At 31.1% G+C, this 10,939-nt stretch overlaps 1 protein-coding gene across 1 annotated transcript; it reads left to right on the forward strand.

The window, feature by feature from the left end:
• The first annotated feature begins 1,935 nt into the window (after positions 1–1,935).
• On the forward strand, positions 1,936–6,917 carry LOC120194246 (transcription regulator complex subunit bur6-like). The gene is given in 8 exon segments (XM_039196614.1): positions 1,936–2,098; positions 4,917–5,041; positions 5,264–5,336; positions 5,535–5,628; positions 5,718–5,752; positions 5,755–5,833; positions 5,924–5,963; positions 6,181–6,917. Coding segments are annotated over 8 exon segments (759 nt in total). The 3' UTR covers positions 6,331–6,917.
• Positions 6,918–10,939: the final 4,022 nt, after the last annotated feature.

Raw genomic sequence — 10,939 nt, forward strand, 5'->3', positions numbered from 1 at the left:
ACAAAAGAGAAATGGAGACAATAAAGAACAATGAATCACCAACCAGAAGAACAACTACACTCCATAAATAATACCTTACCTCTCATCTCTTTTAATTTTTCAAAATGAGAAATTAATAATTTATGTATGATACAACATAATATAATGCTATATATTTTGGATTAGATGGAAAGCAACGGTGCTTGTCTTAGTAATATGGAAATGAGAGAGAGAGAGAGAAAGGGTGTTTGCTTTTCACATACTTCACTGCTTCTAGAGAGAGAAAATAGTGGTGAAATAGCTATGTTTATCTAAAGTCGGTTTTACTCCAAACCCAAGTATTATACAACTAAAGGCTTAAACTTCAAAAGGTGTCTAACGTATACCTTTTTTTTAAGTTTGGTACCTAATGTTTTTTGTTTTAGTTTTGTGTCTAACATTTTATTTTGTAACTCAGTTTGAGTTAAGTCGTGACGGGTCATTAATTTCGACTGTTAAATACCACTTGACATGGGTATAATATAAAAAATGATTTTCCCTCTTTCTTCTATTCCTTCTCACATTCTCATCTTCCTCAAACCAAAACAAAATATGATTTTCCCTTTCTTCTTACCTTTGTTTCTCCTCTTCCCTCTCTTCCCCTTCACTCTCTTCCCATGCAATCGGTCTAACATTCATCGGGGTTAAAATTTAGTTGGCAATCAGACGTCCACGAAGAGCCTTGGAGTAACAATGGTTCATCACCAGTGAAGTTTTTAACTTCATTGATGACCAAGGCCAAGCTTTATTAGCATGGAATAAGAGATTAAACTCCACTAAAGAGGCACTAAAGTTCATCAATGGAGTAACAATGGTTCATCACCAGTGAAACCATTATTATTTCTTTGTTTTCCTTATCCCATCGTGCATCGTTCATATCTTTCAAAAGGGTTAACATCGTTCACGTTGTGGTTAATTACCGGTGAAGTCATCTATCGCCCCGTCGTTCCGTCGTTGCGAACTTCCCCTCACTTGGTCGTTTGATCATCATTCATTTTTTCTCGATAATAAAATCGTGAGTTATGTCGCCGCCACACTTCGAGCTCGTGGTCGTTCGATGGTGGCTTCGTGAGGAAGAGTTAAATCAGTGTGTTCTCTCTTGTTGGGGTGCTGCTACTAGGGGTCTTCAAATTTTCGAACTAATTCGGTTAACCGACCGAATCGAATTAGTTCGGTTAATTCGGTCAGCCACCAAATTAGTTCGGTCGGTTAACGGTTAAGAAAATTTTTAGAATTCGATTAACGGTTAATTCGGTTCAAAATCGGTTAATTAACCGAATTAATCGAAATTAAATTTTAAATATTAAATATAGTATATATAACATATGGGCTCAGCCTAAACCATTTAAAACTCAATTAATAATTTAAGATCCAATAAATTTTAAACCTAAATCAATATTAATTAATTAAAAATTTATATAAATTTTTTTTATATAAAAAATTTATTTTATAATATATATTATTTAAATTAATTGTAAATATTTTTTTGAATTAAAAAAATTAAATATATTATATATAACATATGGACTCAGCCAAAACCATTTAAAACTCAATTAATAATTTAAGATTCAATAACTTTTAAACATAAATCAATATTAATTAATTAAAAAATTAATATAAAATTTTTATTTTATAATTATATATTATTTAAATTAATTAGAAACTGTTTTTTAAATTAAAAGCATTTAATTTTTATATAAATTAGAAAAAAAATTAAAAAATTTTGTTAATTCGAAAATTAACCGAAATTCATTTGGTTCGATTAATATTTTCGAAAAAAAAGTTCGATTCGATTAACGGTTAAAAAAAAAAGATCGGTTCATTCGGTTAATGATAATTCGATTCGGTCGACTGTCGAATTAACCGAATGAACAACCATAACTGCTACCATCTTTTGATAGCACTGGGTACACACATATGGGCTACCATTATTCTTGCTATGATACCGCCGACCGTTTAATTCGTTCTCATCGTCGGGGCAAGTGTGTGGGAGGTCAAACCGACCAGTTATCGCCGCACTTCGTTTCTAGTAATCGTGGTTGTGTTGCCAACAAATTGATTATGGTCGAACTGACAATCTGTAACCATACCAACAAAGCTTTATGTGTATAAAAATGTTTTGAGGTTAATACAGTAAAATGGTTCATTGTTTATTGAGGTTCACTGAGAGCATTTGAATATGAAAAGGAGAAATAATAGTTGGGGAAGTTGAGCCATGTAGGGATGTTGCAGAGTGACGGGAAAAAGGAAGGAAATAGAGAGAATTAATTAATTTATTATTTTTTAAATTATAAAATTTATTTTTTAATATTAAATAAATGTCGTGTGGCATTAAAGGTCGAAATTAATGGTCAATCACGGCCAGACCTAAACTGAGTTACAGAATAAAACGTTAAACATCAAACTTGAACGAAAAAAATATTAGGTACCAAACTAAAAAAAACCGTACGTTGTACTCCTTTTTTTATGTTTAAGCCTACAACTAAATATCAAATGTATATTTGATGATATTTTCATACAATTTAATTATTATTATTATATTAATATTTTTAATAATGCTATTTCCATATAAAAAAGTGTTACTTATATTTTTAACATATTATTTGTAAACATAGTATGATAAACGTTTAACGTATAAATTTTATAAACATAAAATAGTATTTCTATAATATAATTAAAATTTTAAATAATTTAGTTTAATTGTTCATAATTTGTTTTAATATTAGAAAAATCAAAAACAAAATATTTGAAAAAAAAAAGAAATTAATGGGTACTGATGGATACAAGTCAATAAGATTAATATAGCCATAAACCGAATATATATGATACAGTAGAAACTCTTTAAATTAATACTCGGTAAATTAATAAACTCTCTAAAATAATAAATTTGTCCGGTCTCGACTTGGGCCAATGTAAAAAATTAAAAAACTCGATAAAATAATAAGATAATAATTTTTCGTGAGATTCTTTTATAATTATCAGTCCCAAAAAAATCATAAATTAATAATTCATAAAAACTGAAAAAAAATATATTACAATCTATTGAAATATGATTCAATAGTTGTCTGTTTTCCTTTAAAGTTCAAGTCTATTTGGAGTTCATTATTAATTTAACTCATCTCTTGCAACGTAATTCTAAGAGGCATAGACTAATTTGCCTTTTTGTTTGGTATATACAGTATAATTACTTAAAAACTCTTTAAATTAATAATTATTAATTTATCAATAAATTAATAACTCTCTAAATTAATAAATTTTTCCGGCCATGACATTATTAATTTATAGAATTTTAGCTGTAGTTAGGAATTCGTAAAATAGGTTTAACATAAAAAATATCTAAATTATGTAATTTTTTCTAGTTAGATGTTTAATTTTTTTATAGTTAATATAAATATTTAATATTTTTGACATTATCATTTTAAGTAGATTCATTAAAAATCAATCAACTAATTAATATTTGACAAGTGATCAGATTTTTCATCTCCTTCAATTTTAAAAAATATTATTATAATTTTTTTTAAAAATATAAATTTTTCTTAATTCTAAAAAAAGTTCATAAACATTAAAATAATCCTTTAATTTCATCATCAACCACTATCATCGTCGACGATCACTCACTCATCTAACGACCACTTATATGTCGATTGAGATAAATATTTATCTTTAAAATTAGGGATTTGAGTTTAAAGATTTTGAGATTTTGAGGATTGATGTTACGGGTTACGGGAGATGATGGGTGGGTAGTCGATTGACGGAGTCGGTCGACGAGTGGGATTGATGTTTTGGGATCAAAGATTTTGGGGCTTATTTGAGACTTTAAAGAAAGTTTGAGTTATTTTTTTTTAAATAATAATTCTAAAAATGTATAAACACGTCATGTGTCACATTTTAAGTGATTAACAGTCTTTTTAACAGTAGTAATATACTAAACACTTAAAATGATAACGTCAAAAATTTTAAGCATCTATATTAATCAAACAAAAGTTTAAATACTTAAATAGAAAAAGAGATATAGTTTAGAAAAAATATATTAAACTTATAAAATTAAGCACGAATCAAGTGGTCTCCTTGGTAAAAGAATTGTTATTATTCATTGAAGATTCGAGTTCGAACACCATAAATATCGAGGGTGTGAGCATTTAATGTCAAAAGGTTAAGATTTGTCTATGAGCAGATACTGCCTTGTAGGGGTGCTTAATGAGTTGGGCAACTCGTGAGCAACTCAAACTTAATTCGGTTAAAGCTTGATAAAAACTCAACTCGGATTGACTCGACTCGAGTCCTTAACGAGTTAAGTCGAGCAAAGTCCAACTCGACTCAATAAGTCCTCAAGCAGCTCGTTAATTTTTTATACACTTTTTAATAGTTATCTTAAAAACATATTTCATACACTCAAAAATCAAACCTTATCTATTATTTTAATATATTTGTGGATTGTTACTTATATAGTATTAGTATGTTTTACCTATAATTACGAAATTAAGGTATTCATAAAAATAATAATAAGGTAAAAATTTCGTTGAACTTAACGAACAACAAGACGAGCAATGAGCATCGAATTTAATTAGTAACGAGCTTTATAAGCAGCGAGTTGAGCAACAATTTTTTTAATGAGCACGAATCGAGCAAAAAATTAATGATTATAACGAGCAACAAATTTTTTAACGAGCACGAGTCGAACACTGTCCAACTCGCGAGATAAACACCCTTACAACCTTGTGCATATCTCAGAATAATAAAAAAAATTAAAGTAATTAATTGAAAGGAAAATAACAAAATATTTATACTCTAAATTACATATTCAAACCAAATTCACCCTTTTTATATATTTACTCTTTTTATAAACAGATTTGGACTACTGGGTATTTCTAGTTTGACTTGGATAACTAAACATGTAGACAAAAAAGGACGAGTTCGCGAAATTTTTGCCGGTTTCCTTTTTTTCCCTCTCTCTCTCTCTAGGGTTTTGCACACCAACGTTCAACAAAACGCGAAGAGGAAGCTCGATACTCGTTTCCCAGCTGTAAGTTTTTTTTCTTTCTTTCTTGTTTCTCTTCAGAATTTTTTTGAATAACATGTTTCTATAACAAATTTAAAGGTTTTTCTGTTATTCTTCTTGTCCTTATTTTCTATCAATTATTACACCTATTTTGCAAGCTATTTCTCGGAGCATTATTTTATTTTTACAGGTTTCTTATGAGATTCGTTTATCTAATCTCACTTGATGTTTATTTATTTTTCATAGGCTCGCATAAAGAAGATTATGCATGCTGATGAAGATGTTGGAAAAATTGCCATGGCTGTTCCTCTGCTTGTTTGTAAGTACTTTTGAATTTGTTTCTCATAAATTTATTCATTGTGTAAATATACATATGTTGGCGATTTTTTTATGTTTTTTCCCGTAATAGGAACTTCCCCTTGGTTAGAACTTAAATTTTCAGTTCATGCTCTTCGGTCTGATTTGGGTGAAGTCTTAAGTGGAATTTCTCATAATTTTGATTAATTAATGTTTGCAGCTAAAGCATTGGAATTATTTCTGCAAGATTTATGTGATCGAACATATGAAATTACTTTGATGAAGGGTGCTAAGACTATGAATTCTTCGCATTTGTAAGCAAAATTTTGTCCTTAATCCTTTTTTGTTGAGTAAAGGTCTTTTACTTGACATTAGGTTAACTCTGTTGGTTTTGATATTACAGGAAGCAGTGTGTACAGGGATTTAATGTTTTCGATTTCTCAGAGAAATAATTGGTAAGGTGCCGGACCTAGGTGGTTTGGATGCTGCTGGCGAGGAGCTTAATGTTCCGAAAAAAAGGTATGAAAGGATATATACTTAATAGCTGAATGTATAAAACAAGCTGGTCATCCATAATGTTGTTAACACACATATATCTTTATTTTCCAGGAAAGTAGATGATGATGACGAGCCAAAGAAGAGCAGAATGGTATGTCAATTCATTCTTTGATACTTGGCATGGATATGCCCCTTTATACTATCCAACCTGGAAAACTGTTTTGGTTCAATTGTAAAATAATGGTGTTATAAGAAGAGTGCACTTGCAAGCTAGAATATTTATTTTGCTGCTTTTGGTGACCATTCATGATACTAGGTGCATTTACAACCTGAAAATTTTGTTCACCACAACCTTTTGTTTTTTGTAGCATGAGACGTTCCATGTACTAGCTGTGGAAGAGGACGCGGTTGCTGCAGAGGAAGAGGGAATCGAACAGCAGGGAGAGAGAATGCTGCACATCATGGAAAGTTTGAAGATGACCCAGACATTTCTTGTTTTGAAGAAGAGCATACTTTAAGCTTTGACAGGCAGAGTCCTACTGATGTGGTGGGGTCTGATGAGTTGAAGAAACATAATCCAACAGGCAAGAACTTTGAAGCTCCGGTTCTAAACATTGACCTCAATGCAGACTTGGATGAGAATGGAGACTCTATCGCATCCAAGTCTAATTGCTAATTCGAACAGGGAAATAGATGAAGAACTTGGCTGGTCCCTGTTCGAAATAGATGATGAACCGAGAGCAGATAGCATACCTGAAAATAAAGACAAATACCCTGGCTGGTTACTTACTGAAATCGAGAAGATGGCCATCGATCCTGTTCTAATTGCTAATTCGAACAGGGAAATAGATGATGAAGACTACGATGAAGAAGGATAAGTGATTGAATTTCTCCTTTAACGTTTTGTATTATCTGGTACATGCGCAGTTCTACATTAGATGTTAAAGAAAAATGTGGTAGGAATCTTAGAAAGAGAAGGAAACACTGAAAGGTACATTCTAGATTAGTCTGATGCTTTTAGCATTTATTTTTCATGTCTCTAGGAATTTGTGAAATAGTTTTCCAATTCTTTGAGTTCTCTGATGTCCAAGGATATTGGCGATATCATTCGACGTGTTATTTTAAGTTGGAAAACTAGGTTTTCATGCTAATCTATAATGATATTTTGTTGATGTAATTGAGGACATCCCGCATCTATAAATAGCGTTCAAGAATCAGAAGCAAGCTGCTGCTCCTGTAACTTAGTTTCTTTTGCAAGCTAAAATAGGGCAGCCCTTTAGGCTTTTATGCTGTCATGATGTCTATTTTTCCGTTGGTTCCATCCCCTCCGTATCACAGAAATGGTGGTCGATTTGATCAATTACTTCAATTAGACGAAAGATATTTTTTTAAAAACAAATATTATTTTGTTTTAATGGAAAATTAATTTTTATGCACAAATATTTTATTTAAAACATAAAAGGGAATGGATCTTTAATTTGAATTCGGACTTTTAATTATAGTAATTCAATTTGAAGAATTTTATGTCTATAATAATAAGGAACTGAAAAATAGACAAAATTCATAATCGATATGTCAATGACTACTGACTTGATGAAGAAAAAAAATTGGTATAGTAAACGAAAATTTAACAAGTGAGAATGATTGATTTTAACTATAATGATATTTTTCTATTTTTAATACTTTAAAAAATAAAATATTTTAAATTAATTGGATAAAATCAGTTAGATTCATATAATGTCTAATAATTTTAAGCTTTCATTTAATTTTAATTGTAAAAAATCAATATTAATATAAAATTACTCTTTAAGATAAATATTTGGTGAATAGTAAACAATTTGAGTTCGCATTAAAATAAATATTCGGCGAAAGAGAAGACTTCATCTCCAAAGTGACAGGTTTGTTGAGGAAATAATGTTGACTAATAATATGAATATTAATACCACTGCTTGTACGCCTCGCATTCCCAGGTATTGGACTCGGCCTCTATCTGGTTGGATTGAGGAGAATTCGGATGGAGCTGTTCGAACCAACGATCACATGGCGGCTGTAGGTGGTCTTCTTCGCAACTCTAAGGGAGAATGAATTTTCAGATTCACGCGGAGCTTAGGTTGTTGCTCAGTCCTTATTGCTGAACTTTGGAGAGCGCATGTTCTGCTACGCCTGGAGACTAGGGATCCGCTTCTTGGAATTGGAAACAGATAATCTCGAGGTCCGCTTCGTAGTCTCATCTAACTAGACAAGAATTGGAAACAGATAATCTCGAGGTCCGCTTCGTGGCCTCATCTAACTAGACAAGCTGATTACTTGTATTATGGATATTAATTATTATTACGCAAATGAGGTTAACAATTCTGAGTCCGGATTTCAGGGTTGAGTCACTCTCATGCCAAGTTAAATTTGGCAACTCTTTCCTGGACTTAGCGATATACCTCCAAATATGTAACCTAGTATGTGTGTGTGTGTATACACACACATTCTACACTAATCTCTTATAATAATATATAATGATAAAAGGCCCACAAGAGTTATAGTCCCCTGCACAGGCTGATTTCCATGGCAGCCAAATGTCTAGAAAAATAGTACCACTAACCACTCGTTTTTCTGAAAAGTTTAAAATAATCCTCCATTTGTATTATCAATAAATTCCACTAACCACTCACTTCATTGCTAGCTGATAATTATAATTATTACATATCACAGTCTCTTTTTGATGTTTAGTCATCTTAGTAGTTGTACATTGACTGGCCTACTAAATAATAGGCACACACACAGCCTATGGGAAACTGATATTAACATTATCATCAACAATTATCTTCAGCCAATGCAGATCAAAATGAACAATTTCAGATATGAAACCTAATAACTCGTCCATATGATCACCATCAACAAACACAATACATACATATACGTATATGGAAGAGTTGTGAGAGTGTTTGGTATAAGCCTGCATGACTCCCCTCATGCCACGTAAGAAGGCAGCCAACAGTATTTGACGAGCTTCTTAGATGGCATTCAGGGAGCTTCGCCAACAAATCCCGTAAAATGCAATCTTGCTACTTAAATAAAGCTAACCAGACATACTTACAGTACACTTCTGTTGAGAATAAAGGAAAAAGAAAATTTACGGACAGCTTTCTGATATTGTTATTCTCTTGTATTTCCATGGAAGCTGAGAGTAAACGAAGGAAGGAGAATTTAAAGAAGGAAATAAAAGGAAAGGAAGCAAAGGCAACAAACACCCAGTTTCTTTTTATTTGGTTTTGGTCATTACAATTTACAAAGTCCCTATTTGGCAATTTGTAACAAACAGTTAATTTCATGCATAAAAACCAGAAGACACTAGGTTTTATAGAGTTTGACATAAATAAAATTTTAGGGTGGGTATAATTAATAAATAAATAATTATCGAAGAAAATTTAAATTTCAAAACAAACACGAACCTACTCTCACTTAACCATGGATCACCACTATTCAAAGACAATCTATTTTAAATTAAATTATGTGACTATGATATCGTTATCTTGAGAGGCGGAATTCATGGGGTCAAGGGAAGCTTTGGCCAAGGCAATTATTTCTTTAAGTATTAATATATATATATATATATATATATATATATATATATATATTAGATTTTGTATCGTTTTTTCTAGATCAAATTAAATTTTTTCGATTATGTTTAACCGGTGGTAGCAATTGTTTTAGTGCTGGTTGTTGACCGCATGTTTTATTTTTTTAATATTTTAATAAGAATAATTTTGCATATGTAGTACGTTTTTCTCTTTTTTTGTGGCAGTTTTTTGTCTTCTTCCTCGATCATTTGACATATTTTAATTTTATCTTTTCTCACGGTTGGATTTGACGACACCGCGACTGATCAATATGACATAATCCTGTTGATCTTTTATGTCATGGAACCTTGGATTGAATTTGGATATATAATTTTCATTCGTGGATTGTTTCTCGCAATATTCGGCTCTTATTTGTGGTTCTCGATTTTTTTCAATAGCTTAATCTTTATTTATGGTTTGTTTGTCGATACAATCAGATTTGTTCGTATCTATTTTTGTTTGAGTTTTTTGGTTAAGTTTTTAACATTTTCCATGTATGACTTTACATGATCCAAAGTGACTAATTTCAACCAACAACCAGTTGGTCTAGTGGGATAAGACATTAGATCCCTTAAGCAAGGTAAGTGATTCAAATCCTGACGATTTCGATTGGAGCAAATTGGGTTGGGAGGGTCGCCATTGCCTCAGTAGTACCCGATCCGGATTCGTCGATCAATAGATGGATATAGGTGGTTATACCAGAAAGTGACTAATTTCAATATGATAGGAAAATATCCAAATTATATATTTAATTTTATGATAATAGATATAAACAATAATTGTAATTTTGAATATTTTTTTTAATAAGACTAGCTAGCTGCTTCTATTAGCGGTAGAGCAAGGGGATGGAGCAGAGAGACATAAAGTATTCTTCAGTTACTGCATTTATTTCTCCACCAATTAATACATATTTTATTTTATTTTTTTATTAAACTAAAGTAATTATAAAATAGTGTATGTTCTAAATACTCTCAACCATTTGACAATGAATGCTTAATCACTCTATTGCAGTCGCTGGTGCTCGAACATGTGACCTAAAGGAACAACAATTCCTTAAATCACTGAGGTAAATTGGTTCGTGCATATTTTATTTTAAATATCTATTTAGGCTTTTTAATTATTTAATTTAATTTTAAAAATAACTTAAAAATTATCATATATTTTAATATGAAAAACCGAGTCTATAAATTTTTTTTATTGATACATAGTTTCTAATCTATCAATATACGATATGTACCTTTAAAAACGAACCTTTAAATTGTGTCTCAACTATTTCGTTGGTACATGCCTTTCAATAGTTTGCCCTTTATTGTTTTTGGTCTGCACGTGTGTAGCTAATGAAAATCAGTAGAGCAACCATTGCTAACATGAGATGCGAGTGCTGATATTCTATGTAAAAGGTAAAAAGGACAAGTATAAACACATGTCGCGTCTGAATGTGTACAAAAGGCACACAAAAAACAATGCCTTGGTGTTGATTTCCATGAGAGCTTAATGGAAAAGAATTATAATAGTA

The sequence above is a fragment of the Hibiscus syriacus genome, unplaced genomic scaffold (assembly GCF_006381635.1).
Source record: "Hibiscus syriacus cultivar Baekdansim isolate YM2019G1 unplaced genomic scaffold, ASM638163v2 tig00116997_pilon, whole genome shotgun sequence".
In the NCBI taxonomy this organism is placed as follows: Eukaryota; Viridiplantae; Streptophyta; class Magnoliopsida; order Malvales; family Malvaceae; genus Hibiscus; species Hibiscus syriacus.